Raw genomic sequence first — 17,663 nt, 5'->3', positions numbered from 1 at the left:
GGTTTCCAAGCAGGCCAGTATTGTCCTTTGCATTACACAACTCTTTGCATTTCATTCCATCATAATCCAAGGTAGTTGCAAGAGAAAATCTGTAATTCAAACCCCAATGCTGCATTGTTTTCAAGCCATAGAAGAATTAGGGATGAGCTTACCAAATGAATATTGTTGCTGGTTAAATTTTGTAGGGTTAACTGATTATTAACGGTAATTTGAAATATGAAAAATTGGTTATTTAATTAAGAGGTCATTTTGATTATTTTATTTAAGGGTATTTAGGTCATTTTAATGAAAAGGGTAATATAGTCTTTTGGCATATAGGACATTTCTGTCGTTTCAATTGAAAAGGGTAAAACAATCATTTTAATCATTCTCTGATGGAAAGTGTTAAAATTAACCATTGATGGGCAGGCTTTTGGTATTTCTGTAGTTAAAAGATAAATATTTGAAAAAACAACAAACATTGGGTGGGAAATAGTCCTTTGGCCTTACTAATAAACTAAACCTTGAGTGGGAATAAGTTTTTTTTACCAATTATTTAATTATAGATCCAACCCAAATTAGGTTAAACTCTCATATTTAAGTCGGTTCAAAATTAATTTTTTTAATCCGAATTTAAATTCAAGTTTAAGCAATTCATATTGAATCTAACTTTAAGTAAAACAGATAACTAACCCTTTTTTTTTTCCAACTTTTCGCAATACTAAGCAATTAGGCATGTACAAAAAAATTATTATACAAAGTTAATCCTTATAATATTATCCTCTTTCTTCCCATAATTAAGTTAACAGAAACATTGATGCGAAAAAGAAAAAAACAAAAGCTCTCAAGCCCACAAGTAGACTTATACATTCATCAGTCAAGTATAACGGGCCGGTGGTGTATGGGATATAAATAGCACGACAATATTGTTAAATAATTTGACTCATATTTGAAAGACTTTGTTTCACCTTAAGTTACTAGATTGATGGAATGAGCTTTCCATCATAGAAGAACAAATGCTGCAGACAACAAGGTAATAGAATAGGATCATTTCAAGCAATGAACAAAGTATTTCATACATTATAGAAGAAAAAAATAATAATTTCATTAAATTTGTCATCGCATGTATCAGAAGCATCTTAGTCATTTCAAGGAAGAACAAACCACTCCAATGGTTGTTCTAGTCCAGTGGTCATTCTTAGAGTGTTAATTTGTGGAAAGAAAAACGAGATTGTTCTGTGCATCTTATAAGAAGAGTTTTTTTTTATCAGAACATTATTGTAATTTGGGTTTGCTTTGTGTATCATTATATGTTAAACCAACCAATGAATAGATCTATGAATATGGAAAATTTATAACTCACTCAGATACCAATTGTAATTGATACAAATTGGTTATGATCATCACAATTTGTGAGTACAAAAGATTTACCTATATATGAACTCCTGCAATAGAAAGTAAAACAAGCTATAAATTATGAAGATGCACAAATGAAATTTTTATATGATTCAACTATAACTGTAGCTTAATCATGAGCCCTACTCCAATCCAACAAATTCATATCCATTATAACTAGAATTAGATTGTCACAATACAATTAAACTTTTTAGCACAAAAACTGAAAATTCAATTTCAATCAATAGAAATATTATACAAATTTGATATAACAACTATAAATGCCTAGTGAGACTATTTTTGTCTTTTTCCTTTAGGCTTGTTAAACTAATATTGAATTGTGATTAAATTAGAGAAACTATGAAAAAAGGTAGTCCAATGGTTGTCCCAAGAGGGTGAATGCCTGTTCAAAAAATGCTGAGTGGATGAATCAAATAACGTGTCAGGTCATAAGTGGATTAAAAGATGAACACTTGTTTTGATAGCCATGTGATATAAAATTCAATAAAATATACATGATCCCACACAAGTATAACCCCCTTTCATGCTTTCAACATTAAAAAAAAAAAAAAAAAAAAAAGATAAACATGTTTCTTTCATTGTTCGACAGTTTTAGACATTAGAGGAATGAATTTGTGATCAAAAAAGAGGATCGATATCAAATTCTTTATGCTATAAACCCAAGTAAATAGGATTTTATAGTGTTTTTATGATATAGGAATGATAGGTGTGAATTATATGTTTTGGATTTTGTGACACTCGTAGTTAAATTTTATGTCCATAAAATATAAAAGAAATATTAAATATATTGTGCATTGCTAATATAAGAGTGGTTAAATAGGGTGTAAATTCCTAAACTATCAATTGATTGTATGTACGCCATGGACAATATTTATAGCAAATAGCCTTAGCCTGTTAAGCTGACATGAATGGGCCTGATAAGAAAGGGGAAAATTTTTGGGCTCATCGGGCTTCAAACTTAAACAGCCTATGTACAAATCTCTAAAACGACACCGCCTCAAGTATGCAAACCTGTTTTAAGATGTTTCGAAATACAAAATTTTTATATTATTATTATTATTAGTTCATCTTTCGTCGTACTTCCCGAAACCTATAAAAACAAAAATCGCACTTCCCTTCAATTAGCTTTGTCTCTTCGGATTCATTGACGAGGTAAAGCCAAACATAATTTCTTTGTCTTAATTTTATATAGCTTAATAAATTATATTTAAATTTATGTATTTTAAGTCTATTTTTACTACTTTTCGACGCTAAATGCCGCCGTTTGCGCCTAATTTCAAAAGATTGAAACTTTTTGGTTGCTTGTTTTTGTTCATGACTCTAGGGTTTTGTTGAAGCTCATCCTTTTCTGGGTTTTCAGGAATTTGAAACTTTTTTATTGACGGGGAAATTAGAGATAAGGATTTAGGGTTTTTAGCCTTTTTTTTTGGTTTGGTGGGGGGGGGGAGGAAGGAGGGTGAAGATTAGGTTTTGGTGTTTCATTGAGTTACATTGACACTTAAGCTGTGTTTAGGGTTTTATTTTTTTATTTATTTTTCAGTCAGCAGAAATTTGATTGTGATCAAGTTAAACCTCAGAGAGGTCAATGGAATATTTCGGATAGACTAGAAAATTTGCTGGAAGTTTTTTTGAGTTCGATTGATTAAGTTTTAATTGTTAAGGAGAATTTCTATCTTGATTTGTATGGTTCTGTAAAAGGGTTAGTTTTTTTATGGCGTATGAATACAAAATTAATGGTTTCGTAATGAGTTTCTTATAGATCTCTGTAGTTTGTGTATTAACTTGTCATTGCTTGTAGTGTTCTGAGGATAAACCAATTCTTGGAAGTTTAAACATGAAGCGAAAGCGGGGGCACAAAAAGGGAAAATTCAAAGGGGCATCTGCAGCAGCTAGAAAGGAGGCTATGTCAAATGCTGTTAGTCTTAATAACACAGAAGATAATTCCGATAAGGTGGATGAGTATGGAAATGATGAATATGAGTCAACGATGGAGATTAATACACCTTCTTCAACTGGGACTGATCAGCCCCTGAATGTTGCAAATATAAACCCCGATGGGTCAATTGATAAGGCTTTAGGAAAGCCAGTTGGACGTGTGAAAGTGAAATTGAAGACTTCAAAAATTTTGGATTCTTCACATAGTGATACTGATAAGAGTAGCTCGCAAATGGGTTTCGAGAGACAAGGTGGCATTGTTGACAGAATGGAGGACAGTGCTATGTCATTGGCCGAACTGAAAATGGGTCTTTTGGGGAATTCAATGAGGAAAGCTGGGAGCATTAAGATTAAGCCATCTAAGGCTTTGGCTGGTTCAAGTGTTGACAACACTAGCAACAATGTCACGGCACAAGGCGAGAGTTCTTTTCAAAAACAACATAAGAGACCTCGTACAGATAATCAATATGACAGAGAAGAACTAGATGCAGCATTGATGGTATGTTAAGATGGTTGGAATGGGTCTCTGCTGAGCTTGCTGGACTGTATCATTTTGTGTCTTTGTTTTTTCAGTTGCAGATTTATAAATAAAAGATATAATGTTACTGATTATTGTCTTTGTTTATACCTCAACAGGTAATTAAGAAGGTAATGAAAATGGATGCAGCTGAGCCCTTTAATGCTCCTGTGAATCCTGAAGCTTTGGGAATACCAGTAAGTGTTCTCTGTGAGATGCTTTTGGAATCTACCCTTCTGTTCTTGTTACTGAGAGGATTTTCATGTCTAGACAAGTGCCCAGAAAGTTAAAGCTCTTGCAATTTATCTGGTTTTACTGTTGTCTATGAAGTTTGTGTGGGTAAATACCTTAGAGTTAAAGAGTTTAAATATTGAAATCACAAGGCTTATGCCATTCCTATATGTTCTTTGAATTTATGCAATAAAGGTACTGGGCTACTTAAGGCTTTTGCATGCCTTGCCACTTTGTCATATATGTCTGATGTGTAGGGCTGAGTTTTATTTTCACTTTGTTTTTCTTTTTTTCGCTCCTTCTAATCTTTGAATAAGATTTTCCTTTTTTTAATTTGGACTGCCATGTTGTTTGGAACCAGGATTATTTTGATGTTATAGATACACCAATGGATTTTGGAACAATATGTTCAAATCTTGAAAATGGTGATAAGTATATGAACTCAGAAGATGTCTACAAGGATGTACAGTACATCTGGGAGAATTGTAACAGGTATAATAACAAAGGTGACTATATCTTGGACCTTATGAAGCGGGTGAAGAAAAATTTTATGAAGTACTGGATGGCAGCTGGGTTATACAGCGAACAACCAATTGGAAACAATGGTGAGAGTTTTGTGTTTGTACACTTTCCTAGTTAATGTAATTCAATTTTCAGTATGCTGGATTATGAGTACACATTTGATTGTCATTTCAGTTAATAATATAGACTATTTTAGGGTTGTGCAACCTTAAACATGTATATAATGCAATTTCCTGATGCATTGCATGTGCTTATATTGGTTAAAATGTGACAGGCTTCATATTCTAGAAGTGGCCTTAACCTTATTCATTTTCTTTTGTTAGGTGTCGAAATTATTCAAATTGAAAATGCTGCCCAGTCCAGTCAAGGAAAAGTACACATTAAAGGTGGCCAATCAAAGCAGAAGTCAGGAAAACGTCATGGGTATGTTTATGCAGATACCATTTTCTTTCATGGGGAATAGGGAGTGTAATTTTTTTTTTTTTTTTTTCTGTTATTATGATATGTCAGTGGAGTGTCTTATGTTAATATGGAGCGGGTGTTACTTATGCTACAAAATTTTAGAAAAGAACTAGTAATGGCTACCAAAATTTATCAAGTTCTTACGTTTGAGCTTCAGTTAATTATTTATAGTTCAAGCATTTTTTTCCTTATCAGTAAAGTTTCCATTTATTTGCAGAAGGCGTCATAAACATGATTGTTTATGTGCTATATGTGTTCTAAAACGCCGCAAAAGGGAGCGTGAGGAGAGTGCTCGAATCGCTAACCGCCAGATTGGAGTTGGTGTTCAAGAGGTAAAGCAGGAGATATAATAATATCTTTTTCAGTTAAAATTCCATATGCCTTCTATTGATAAATAACTGAATTTTCACCTAACATTTTTGCAAGTCTGATGTATGGTAAGTGTGCAATGTCTTTTTTTCTTTTTTTCTTCCTTTATTTGACCACGTTTTAATAAATTTGCAAGCCATTGAGTTTGACATTGGGTCCAGACTGGGCCACAGATTGGGCCATATAGGAAAAAGGGATCTAAATGATAAGTATGACCAAATTTGACTACCTTTGTACTTTATACATTCTTACTGGGGCATTGAAGTTATTGATTCTCTGGCAATTTTCTTTCTTTGGACAAGACAAATTGGTTTGAAAACAAGCATGTTTATCGGCAGATTTTTCACCGTATCATTAATCATTAAGTAAATTTGCTGACCTCAAAGATTGTTAAGTTTCAATCGTGCGGCCTTTCTGTTTACTATTATTATAATCTTGGTCCCTCCCATATGCAATGGCTAGTAAATTGTCCATTTTCAGTGGTTAAACATTTTTATTTATTTATTTATTTTTTGGGTAAGCCTTGAACATTTCTATTTCTCATACACTATGACTGAATATTCATATGTAAATATCGTGTTGTTAAATAATGGGCTATTAATTTGCTCTACAAAATTTTACTGAAGAAAAGAGTTTCTTTCTTAATTCAGCAATAGATCATGCATTTATGTATTTCAAAGCTCAAAGTTCTCGAAGATAAAACATCTGTTTTTTATTTTGTGTCTTTCCTTTCTTCCCATGTGTACAGAAACAATTAATTTATTGTATTCTAAATGATTTTCTCTTTCTTTTTTTTTTCTATTAAAGGAAACTTCTCCCGTAGAAAGTCCTGGTGGTGATGATTCATCATCAGATTCAGGTGAATCACAAGAACTTGATGCAGATACTGAGGTTGAAGGGAAAAGACAGGAGATGAAAATGCTGAGTACAAAGCCTCAATATAGCCATATGGACAGGAAGCATGAGGCAGATGAGGACGAAGAGGAAGAGGATGAGGAGGATGAAGAAGAGGATGGAGAAGAAGAAGATGAAGAGAATGAGACGGAGATTCAAAAGAAAGGTGAGGGTGAAGTCTCAAGAGAGTCTATCAGACAATCTGAACCAGGAAAAGCTCAGCAGCCTGGAGCAGGAGTCCAGATACATTCCCTGGGGCATGAGGACGAAACTGCCACTGTTAAGGAGAAAATGGATAAGGTATGTCAGTATGTATGCATATGGCATAAACAAACAGTGATGAAGGACCTGCTTTAGTACCGTTTAAGTATTTTGTTGGCCTATTACAAAGAGACAAAGAGTATTAAAGTAACCGGAAGCCTAGGAATCTTTGGTACTCAGCATGCCTATGGTTCATCGCAGTCTCTGGGTTTATCATAGTTAACATGTTCTTGATTTGAAAAATGAATAATGTCTTCCACTGGAAGCTGCACTGCTGCACTGAAAGACCCCCACCCATCTGTTATTATATGCATCACATAATTGTCATCACTGGCACAGGTACCTCATAAAGTTTAGAACATAAGGCATCTGTCATTCTCTGTGTTCTATTGCATAACACAGAACAATAGAAAAGATGTATAAACATTGACATGTTATCCATGAAAGTGCTTTATTTTCTTTTTAGTTTTCATTGTTGATCTTCTGACTTGATAGTTTGATTCGGTTAAAGGAGTCACAAGATTGGGAAGGAAAAGCGAAGCTGTACAGTAACTTCCAAGTTGAAAGTCCCATGCTTTTGAATTTATGTGGAATTCTCTTCCCCAACAATAAAAAATCTGTCTGGAATGGACCTCATTCCCTGCTTCACTGCCAGGATTCTACTCATAATAATTCCATTCATGCAGCTATCGAGTCGCTAATGAAGTAAGTCATTTAATTGTTTCTAAGCACTTTCTATTAGACAAATGTTAGTATTCCTTGCAATTTTGTCGGGTTTATTATTGTTTCTGAACATGAAGCACAGTATAACATCATTTCAAATTCCTGTTACATGGCTTCAGTGCCAGTATAGAATGCTGGTGTTCCAATAGCAAGTAATATTTACCCTTCAAATTGAGCAGGTAGTGATTATTGGTTTTGGAGGTGATTCAACAAGTCTGAAGTCAGAGACCTCTGGATTGAAAAATGTCTAACTCTCCAGCGACTCAAGTGGCCATTTTACGTTTTTACTATGCTTTATACGCAATGCTAACTGTCTTGAGCATCTGAACTTTGGTAACGATATATAAGCAAAGTGGTCCTCTGAAGCCATGGCTAAACTTCTGAAATTAATTTTTATTGCACTCCAATTATTAAGAACTTCTGTAATTGTATAGAGATTCTGGGATTAAATGCAGTTTAGAGAGGGTAGGCAGAGTTAGTGAGCCCGCCCTTGTCCAGAATTCATTGGCTGATCTGTATTACTGATTAAATTCTTCCACATCTTATGGTCAAGAAATTTCATCATACATCTCTCTATTCATCTGTGACATGGCAGTAATCGCTTGGAACAGCAGTCTATCCTGTGAATAAACAATTTTATTCTTGATGAACATTGATATGCAAGATATATAACGAGGTAATCTCACCATAAGAACTTGAATGAAACTGTTCAATTAGTGGTCTGGGAAAACCTTGCCTTGGCTTCACAGGCACTGATATTTAAGAAAGTTTGCTACAATGTTATCATAATGATTTAATGGCACACTTAGAGGATTTGAGACATAGATCCCATATTAGATTCCTCAAAAGTTTCTGAGTAACAATGGCCCTATATGTTTTGCCACCCTCAAATATGTGCCTCTGCAGCTCATCAATCTGACAAAAGGAACACAGGAAAATGCAATCATGTATGTAGAATTAGTGATTATAAGAGTCACAGAGAACAAAATAAGCTGATAAAGTTGGGCATGGAATCGGGATCTTGGAGGATTCAGGAGTGGCGTCAAGAGAATGCTTTGGATTTTCTGTCATTGAGGTTATTTTCTTTGACTTTCTCGGCCTCTAAACAGACCTTAAAAACGTGGGAGGGCACTCTCTCTCTGTTTTAAACACTCAAAACGATAATAAATTTAATTTTTTCATTAAAAAGGGTAAATTTTTGTTGTTTCAGTATTTGTTTAGGAGTAATCTACAATTTATGAAAAACAAAAAAACAAAAAATCTTACCCAGATAAGTCAATTCAAGTTTTATTCCAATTCAAAACAATCAATTTAAAATCAAATTGATAAACAATAACATAAAAAAATGAGAACTATTATTGAAAAAAAATGGTCAAAGAAAAAAATCACGGACGAAATGAGCTCTAATACAACATTAGAAAAATGTCGATCTCAGGGCAAACTCAAACTCAACAAATCATTCTTCAGCTTAAGCTTCTTATTTGAGTAAAACACTTAGCCACACCCAAACCAGCTCATCTTGAAATCACCCCTAACACGTCAATTGGGTCATGCCAAATAGAGGTCCGTTCAAAGCCCAAAATTGAGGCCCAACTTGAGACTATAATGTATGAAGTTCAGCCCATAAGCCTTCCAAGTTGGGCTATAAGCTTATGTATTAGGCCCATAGGCTGGCAACCTAGTCATTACTGTTAAAAATATTAAAAAATTATATGGGAGTTGGCTTCTACTTGCTACATAAGCAATTGCCTTTTGCAGTTGCTTCTGCCACAAATAAAAGCCAGAACAACTACTGGCTTAATTTTTTTTAATTTTTTATATTTTCATCCTCCATAAATAACTCAAATCTTTTCTATTTTCCAATTTTATTTACAAATATTTTAATCTTAATTTTTTCATTATATTTTCAATCTCATTTTCTCTCATCAATTCTCTTTCAAAAATTATCTGAATTCGCAAACAATAATTCTCTATATTTACAATTTTGTTTTTATTTCAATTTTATCATTACAAAATATTACAAATAGATCCAAGATAAAAAAAAATTTAATCCATTTAAATATTATTTATGTAGATAATTGGTATGGTGTATATATTTTATTTATGTTTATTGTTATACAATATATAAATTAACTTATTTATACTATATTATAATATTTTTCATCATATACCCATAGTATTTCATTTTAAAAAGTGATGACATAAAAAATTTTAAAATTTTATAGTATTTGTGATATTTCAAGATAATACCGTAATAATTAAAATTTTTTATTATTTTATACATTATTATTATTATTGTTATTAATGAAAAAATATACCCTAAAATTCACAATATATAATACATAATATAAAAAATTAAAATTTTAATACATAATTAGATCATAATTCAACTACTATGTGTTTTAATACTAATAATAATAATAAGCTTAATGTTTGTGGGTCTTATCCTTCTAACAGTTGGAAATTTGACAGTGATGTTATTTATATGCCTTACATAATAACATCATTTTATGTAAAAGTAATGTTTTAGAATCAAACCAAATATCGATTGGCAAAGAAGACAATCTAATCCAACTAATGATTACATTGATGACCAATAATTAAACTAGTTAATTATTCAAAAATAATATTTAAAATTTTTTTATATAATTTATTAATAATTATATAATTTTACTTATTTAAAATTAAAATAATTTTAATTTGATAATAAACATATTTAAATATGATAAATAAGATGCAAGTTTTTAAATTCTTTTAAAAAAAAAAAAATTTATGTTAACCAAGTTTAATCCAATTTATTTGCAAAAAGGGTTTTTAAGTGAATCAAAACTAATTTGATTATCGTTCAACCATTGAACCCGACCAGTCTTATCTAGTTTTAAAAAACATGTACACAAGAACATCAGTTTTCTCAAAATTTAGGACACAGACCATTTTGAATTCTCCCACAAAATGCTCATACATTTGACATACACTAATTGATATTAGAGAAGAGCAAATTTTGTGAAAGAAAAATTTGCTTTATTTTCATGTTGTTTCAGTGATTCTGGCACCAATCAAAAGTCACCATTTCATAGCATACATACTCGTTAGTATATTAGTTGTATATACATCAACTCTCCAAACCATTAAGGTAAATGCAATGATCAACAACACAAACAAACTTAACTCACAAAATACCAACTTTTTGTCTTTTCTTTTCTGGAAAATTAAACCAACTCCAATTAAACTATTAAATCTCACTCACTCCTTAACAAAGCTAAATACTAAAACACCCACCAGAGAGACCAGACCAATGGCCTCCATAACCCTAAACCAAAACCAGCAAACAAAGGAAGAAAGGCAAGAAAATGGCACCACAACTACAGGAATCTTAAAGCTCAGAAAAAGAAAAATGCTCATGGAGCAGAAGGAACTGAGTTTTCTATTGATTTAATTACCGTGCCCATCTCCTGGGTGGGGGATGCATTCAGCGAGAGGTCTTTTGTGAGGTTGATGAGAGACTCTTCAAAATTCCTCTCTCCAGGTTTTACATTCTTCTGCAAGAATGGTTTTAAAAAAAAAAAAAAAAAAACAATTCAACTCCAGTTCAAAGAAAATATACCTCTATAACACCCAACTTAATCAAGTAAAACATGATTTTATGCAATTCCTTGAAAGAAAAACCAAAAAGATAACTTACTGGGAAACCATCATCCTTAATCCTCAGAGTAATTGGCTTACTGCTCTTTTTTACATTTTGAGACTTCTCTCGAGTTTCGTAGAAGTTAAAATCATCTAACAATGATGTCTTCGCTGAGTAACTCCTGAAAATTTTCAGCATTTCTAACCCTTGCTGTAACCCAATCTGAAATTCATAGTTACAATCATGCCAATCAAAACATTAATTTACACTGGAATGGATGCAAATCTTCTTCAAAACAACTGGATCATTCACCAAAATCGTGTAAAGTAAACATAATATTGTCTGCTACAATATTTAACCAAAATGTTCCCACAAATTACAAAAAGAAAAGAAACAAAACGAGTTCAATACCCCATCTGCTTGAGGTAAAGAAAAAATAAGGAAATAATTTAATTTGCATGGCATCAACCAAGGGAAATATAAGTGTAAATACCTCTTGAGTGTCTCTGCTATGGGTTACTGGTTTGTTTTCATTATTTTCAAGAATGATATGCCGCAACTGAGCATTGGGAACATCTTTTACTATGTGCCATTTTACTGGAAAGAACCCATTCCACTTGTCAAGTTGCCAAAAGGCCATATCTTTGTTAAAGTCCACTTGCCCAATCATCTCAGCCACGCCAACAAATTGTCCACTTCCATTGACCTGAAATCAATAACAAGTCTTTAAAGGAGAACGAAATAGAACTGTATAATTAAGTTGAAAACACATTATAGCAAGAGATAAATCAACATAAGTTGACAAAACTTTCAAAGGTGAATATGATCATATTTGCCAGCAAATAAAAAATAAGTGCAAAAAGATTAATAAAATCATGGAACTTCTAGTGACAACAGAATATATGATGTAAACAGGAAATACAGTAAGTGAAGCAAGTAGTTTCACCAATGTATACATAAGATTAATTAATAAGCTTACCGAGAAAAACAGGAAGATAGGACACTTTGTTCCTGTTTCACTTGCTTTTTTTCCTACCTCACAAAATGCCGCATCTAGCTTCTTATTACCATTTGGGGTGCTTGCCCATACATCATACTTAATGCACTTATGAATGTCATCTTCATTGTAGGACTTAATGATGTAAAACTTTGCTTTTTCATACTCTGTTTGGAAATCAGGTAAGTTATATTGATCTCTATGTACTGCTAGCCCCAACCCTTCCTTCTTGACTGAAGCATCCAAAGGGGCACTCTTATTGTGGGCCCTTGGACCACAAGTTAGTTCAACCGCCAATTCCAAATCACCATTTCTACTAAATCTGTCTCTCAACCTATATCTATCATTTCCATTCCACAGCCTACCATTAGTTTTGCAATTCACCTGACCATTATGTGGGTAAAGACCTTGTTTTTGGTTAGCAAAAGATGAGTACTTTCCCATAGGGTATCCCTTCAAAAGGCCTGCTGCAAAATCAGAACCCAACTGAGGCACCTGCAGCAGGAAAGGCTCATAGTATCAAAAAATTTAAAGTTCACAAATTCCACTATAGCAATATCTGGAAGACTCCTTTTCCAGCAACATTCAACTAATTTAAAAAATAGCATTTACAACTCAATAACAGCATAAGCAGATCCAGTAAGTATGATAAATTCCGGGGTAGCCATTTAAAATAATAATAATAATAATTAACTTCTTATATTTTGTGCTAGAAAAAATTCACTGAAGTGGATAATCTTATTAAGGCTTCTGTCTCCTCACAAATGTCAGAGCCAGGAAACTATAGGAAGAGGTTTATTATATCCAAAAACCTAACAACTCAGTGTATGAATGGAGGAGGTAAAAAATAAATAAGGTAAATATTGAAAACACTGTTTCTAGCAAGGCAATAAGATGGTTGTCCGAATTATTTTATCAGACAACTAAAAAACATATAAATAATAATGAGATAAAAATTTTAAGTCCATTTCAATATCCTGGTAATGCCAAATAATATGGGTATATAAATCTTAGGTAATAATTCGGTTCAACAATTAAAGATACCATGAACTGGTACAATATTCTGCTCAAAGAGTTACAGTTTACCTTGCTTAATGGTTTCGTAAGTTGTGCATATGAAGACTTAGAAATTTTGTTAGTAACATTTCCATTTGTTTTCATATAGTTCAAGCCATTCGACTTCCCATAAGCAGTAGAGCCATCATATTTTGCATTTCCAAAACCAGTGAAATTTCCATTTTGAGCATTTCCAACATATGTTGTATCCCATGTATAACATGACATAGCTTCTGATCCATAGGAAACAGGATGTTGGAGATAACCCGAGGATGAAAAATAAGGTTGCTGACCAACACATTGCCCATCAACACCTACAAGAGTTCCCGAACCATATGGATCATAGCCAGGCAGATAATAGATAAGTGAACCATTGTCAGATTGCAGACCCTGGAGCAAACATCCATTATAAATATATCAAATTTAAGATGTCATAGGAATGTAACAGGAACCCATGTTTATAAAACATAATATTGCAACATGTTGGAAATAAATTTCCAAGAAGTAGCTGCTGGCAGAACAAACCAAATGAGAGGCATCTGTCTGATAATATCCATTATTGTCCACTTGAGCAAAGGGTCCATTATACGCTGCAAGATGACAGTCATAAATTCAAAAGAGTAAATGTGATGGCCCAATGAAAGCTACATTTAGATCTATAAAAGAACTTAACTCCTAGAAAGCAAAGGAACCTGGGAGGTACATTTGTTTTGCACATTACTTCATATAAAAAAATCGCAAATAACATCCATATTAGTGTTGAGCAATATGGACAGGTAAATTATTGCTACCACATTAGAAAGGGCTGAAGCTGGTTCAAGATTTTGCCATACCAATTAAAAAAGCAATTTTTGATGCATCAAATATAAACTTGGTACACTAAAACTAGTATTTAGAATAAAGTAAAACATCATTTCCTTGTAGAAGCCTCTTTCCATACAATCAACATCTGCAAGGTTCAAAATCAATATCGGGCCTTGCTTTCATCATATTGAGGTGTAATATCGATATTTGATTGTAGTATATTATAGAATTCTTAAGCATAACATAAATATTCTTACTAAAGTGCCAGCACAGTCAACTTTGAAGACACCTAACCCAATTCGAACAACTTTAACATTGTTATAAAAGATCAAGACTCACACAAAAGAACATCCCAATATCTAACCTGGGTACAAATAGTTGTCAAAGACAGTAGGTTGATTGTCAGGACCATGCCCTCCAGCTGACTCTTGATTAGTCTCACCTTTCATGCTAGAAGGTACATCCCCCAAGGAGGCCATGGTAGATGTTAAATCAGATGGTATTCCATTGTTTCCAGAAGCCTGCAAAGAAAAGATTAAAATATGATTAATGATCAAACAAACATATAGAATAAAAGAAGAAATTTTGATAGAAAATTAACAATTATAACTTATTGCTGTAAATATCATACCCCACAACAAAAAATTGTTTTATGCTGTTGAATATTTATATGCTTAAAGTAACAATAGCAATAAGCACAATCTTCTACCAAAATCGAAATCACTTGCAAGGAGAAAAAGATTGTATTTTTGATATTCATACATGAAGAAAGCCATACATTTGCAAATGGAATGACATTCACATATCATTCGCTTGCAGTTAATAGCTAAGATCATAAATTTCTAAAGAATATTTGATAATAAAAAGAAAATTTATCTCTTTCCTATTAATTTAAATAAGTAAATGTATGTTCTATGATCATTGTGACGAATAAAACATAATTTGAGACATACCACATCATGCTCAGTTGATTTACTGATGGGATCTGACTTCAATTCTGTTGCTAATGGTTGATCTAGTAAACATAGCGTAAGAGAAACGAAAAACAAAAGGATTAGATTTTTTTTGGAAGTCAATTTACAGTAAACTAAAGCAAGGGGGAGCATTGCATAAATATGAAAAAATAAATTCAAGATAATAATTAAACTAGAGAAGTAAATTCATATGTCAATCCAGAGCAATTGAGATTGACAATCAAAACTCTAATTAATACACTCAATGGTTAATGCTATAAACTTCCCACTCACATGCTGTAAGTAAATCTACCCAGTGAACTTCAAAAGGATACATTCATGGCATCCAGGCTTTAATTTATAGAAAAAAAAAATTAGTCTCAATAATAATCATATAAATGAGTTGAATAAGATTACAAGATCATACAATCATTACAATCATTTTTAACGATGAAAATTACTCAATTTCTCAGAAACCTGATGATGTCCCAAAAAAATAAAATCGCTTATAACAAAAGTTACTAATCTTCACTAAATTTCCAAAAGTCCTTAATTGCATCAACATCTTCACTAAATTTCCAACAGTCCTTAATTGCATCAACATTTCCTACCACTCACAACGTCAAAAATGCCATCAAGTCAGTCAACAAAGTCAACTTCTTCCTTAGAAGTTCTAAACAATGAATACCCCACTTAGCAAAATGAAATCATGCATCACAAAAATAACCAATTTTTCACTAAATTTCAGACGGTCCTCTATAACAACTTTTTTGGCACTGGATGTATGTATCAAGTTAGCATCCCATTTATATAAAACAGCTCCATCTTCCTCATCACATCCAAAACTATCAACTCTTTTAATGGGACAACAAAAAATTATCCAAAACCACTTAGTAAACTCAGTTTTCACACTAAGCCAGTCTACACAAACCCTAAAATTTTCACTAAGTATGAACCTGGCAAATTCTTGCAGCACAAACCCGAAGAACCAGACCCCTAACTGACCAACCCTACAAACCAAACTACAGACCCACAGTTTCACCAAAAACTACAAAAACAAATATTGCAGCACCAGCCAATCCTAAACGCAAGGAAAAAAAAAGTACCTTTTTCAATGCTCTTTTCTCCAGCCATTACGGTCTTCTTCAAATACCCAATTAGCTCCCCTAAAAGAGAAAATAGATATTAATACTTAGCACTTAAAAAATCCCGAAAAAATTTCAAAAAAATTCAATAAAGCAAAAAATGGACAAGCTGATGTAAGCACACCCTCAAAATTAAATACTTCCAAGAAATTTTCAATTCCTCTTAAATAAAAAGTAGAAAGATTTTGCTGTTTATATGCTTTAAAAAAAAATTAAATACTTTTGTAGATATTCTGAAGCAAAAAGATTATCAAAGTTAAGATATTTTTGAAGAAAATAAATCAGCAACTTGAAAATTAAGGAAAAATAATTCACAATAAAAAGATAAAAAAGAGAAAACAACTTGTTTGTTTCATTGAGGAAAAAAAAAGGTAAATTCAAGTAAAAAAACTGAAATTTAATAACCCTACTAAATTAAAAGACATTTAACAATGACAGCGACGACTAACGACTTTCCAGTAACATTATCGGCACATACATTTTTAGTTTGCCTGCTTAAAGAAAAATAATTTCTGTAGGAAATTGAACAAATGAAATTTACAAAGCAAAGTAAAAAATTTTGACAGCAAAAACAAATAAAACTCAGAATAACTGGAACCCCAAAATTTTAAAAAGATTACAAAGAAATCCAAACCGAGCCAACAAACAAACCTAAAATCTACGGATCGAGCCGCCGGAAGCGATCTGAGAGGATAAAGACTCCCCGCGGGAAACAGCTCAACCGCCTCCGACCGGCCGACGGAACGAACGGCGGCTTTCGACGTGGAGAGAGCGGAGGCGAGTGGCGTGTGTGTGATGTTCGAAGAGGAAAGGGAGAGGGAAAGAGGAGTGGAGAGAAGAGAGTGAAGGGTGGGTTAATATAGGAGAGAAAGGACGGCTGAGATTAGTTCTTGCTTTCCAGAAAAAGTGATTGTGGCCGTTGGATGATGAGATAGAGGTCATAAAGGGGAAATGGAAATTGGTACGCAATTGAAAAGGAATGACAACGTGTCAGGAGCTGTGACTTTTTTTAAAGGAAAATTATTAAAATGGCCAAAATACCCAAAAAAAAAAAAAAGCCCCAAAATCATTATTTTCAAGCAAAAATAGACAAATTTACTATTTATAAACAAAAATGCCATGACTTTTTTCAGAATACCAAAAATACCTTTCCCTTCATTTATATAAAGAAAATTATTAAAAATAGCCAAAATACCCTCTTACTAAGTAAAAATACCCAAAGTCACTATTTTCAAGCAAAAATACCCAAATTAACTATTTTTAAACAAAAATACCCATGAGTTTTTCTGAAATACCAAAATTACCCTTCCCTTCATTTATATAAACCTCCTCACTCACTAGATGGGGTTAAAAAAATTTTATTAAAATTAAAGGGTATTTTGATATTAAATATTATAAGAGCATTATAAATTTCTCAGTAAAATTTTAGGAATAGATAATTGGAGGTCAAAAAAATATTATTAAAATTTGGAGCACATTTTGATATATCGATTCGTATTCTTTAGATTTCCGAAGAATTTTTCGATTATTGTCATTCTAAGGTTTTTCAACTTTTAGAATTCGAATTTCAGTTCCGTTTTTTCGAATTTCACCGTTTTACGATATATCGATTCGTATTTTTCAGATTTTCAAAAAAATTTTCGATTGTTGCTATTCTAGGGTTTTTCAATTTTTAGAATTCGAATTTTAGTTCCATTTTTTCGAATTTCACCGTTTTACGATATATCACTCGTATTTTTCAGATTTTTGAAGAATTTTTCGATTGTTGCCATTC

General features: G+C 32.6%; 2 protein-coding genes across 2 annotated transcripts; one reads left to right on the top strand and one right to left on the bottom strand.

Moving 5' to 3' along the window:
* The first annotated feature begins 2,424 nt into the window (after window positions 1–2,424).
* Window positions 2,425–7,875, top strand: LOC123193305 (bromodomain-containing protein C631.02). The gene is made up of 9 exons (XM_044606203.1): window positions 2,425–2,547; window positions 3,194–3,829; window positions 3,967–4,044; window positions 4,440–4,683; window positions 4,924–5,023; window positions 5,280–5,394; window positions 6,239–6,625; window positions 7,098–7,291; window positions 7,489–7,875. The coding sequence occupies exons 2-9, from the start codon at window positions 3,230–3,232 to the stop codon at window positions 7,490–7,492; spliced, it is 1,722 nt and encodes a 573-aa protein (XP_044462138.1). The 5' UTR covers window positions 2,425–2,547; window positions 3,194–3,229; the 3' UTR covers window positions 7,493–7,875.
* A 2,481-nt stretch (window positions 7,876–10,356) lies between these two features.
* Window positions 10,357–16,726, bottom strand: LOC123193338 (YTH domain-containing protein ECT1-like). The gene is made up of 10 exons (XM_044606240.1): window positions 16,541–16,726; window positions 15,851–15,910; window positions 14,745–14,806; window positions 14,156–14,312; window positions 13,513–13,577; window positions 13,018–13,377; window positions 11,914–12,426; window positions 11,428–11,640; window positions 10,992–11,156; window positions 10,357–10,848 (listed from the first exon to the last, which is right to left on the bottom strand). The coding sequence occupies exons 2-10, from the start codon at window positions 15,876–15,878 to the stop codon at window positions 10,708–10,710; spliced, it is 1,704 nt and encodes a 567-aa protein (XP_044462175.1). The 5' UTR covers window positions 15,879–15,910; window positions 16,541–16,726; the 3' UTR covers window positions 10,357–10,707.
* Between the last annotated feature and the right edge of the window lie 937 nt (window positions 16,727–17,663).

The sequence above is a fragment of the Mangifera indica genome, chromosome 12 (assembly GCF_011075055.1).
Source record: "Mangifera indica cultivar Alphonso chromosome 12, CATAS_Mindica_2.1, whole genome shotgun sequence".
Classification (NCBI taxonomy): domain Eukaryota; kingdom Viridiplantae; phylum Streptophyta; class Magnoliopsida; order Sapindales; family Anacardiaceae; genus Mangifera; species Mangifera indica.
The sequence above is the reverse complement of the archived record's forward strand: the minus strand, read 5'-3'. Positions and strand labels throughout refer to the sequence as shown.

What these genes read in the sequence shown, in the direction of transcription:
- LOC123193338 (XM_044606240.1), bottom strand. Translation starts at nt 15,878, where the DNA reads ATGGCTGGAGAAAAGAGCATTGAAAAAG. An exon ending in AGACAGATGCCTCTCATTTG is followed by an intron (nt 13,378 to 13,512) that starts GTTTGTTCTGCC and finishes TGTTTGCTCCAG; the next exon opens with GGTCTGCAATCTGACAATGG. An exon ending in CTATCTTCCTGTTTTTCTCG is followed by an intron (nt 11,641 to 11,913) that starts GTAAGCTTATTA and finishes TATTGATTTCAG; the next exon opens with GTCAATGGAAGTGGACAATT.
- LOC123193305 (XM_044606203.1), top strand. Translation starts at nt 3,230, where the DNA reads ATGAAGCGAAAGCGGGGGCACAAAAAGGGAAAATTCAAAGGGGCATCT. An exon ending in ACAACCAATTGGAAACAATG is followed by an intron (nt 4,684 to 4,923) that starts GTGAGAGTTTTG and finishes TTCTTTTGTTAG; the next exon opens with GTGTCGAAATTATTCAAATT. An exon ending in TTGGAGTTGGTGTTCAAGAG is followed by an intron (nt 5,395 to 6,238) that starts GTAAAGCAGGAG and finishes TTTCTATTAAAG; the next exon opens with GAAACTTCTCCCGTAGAAAG.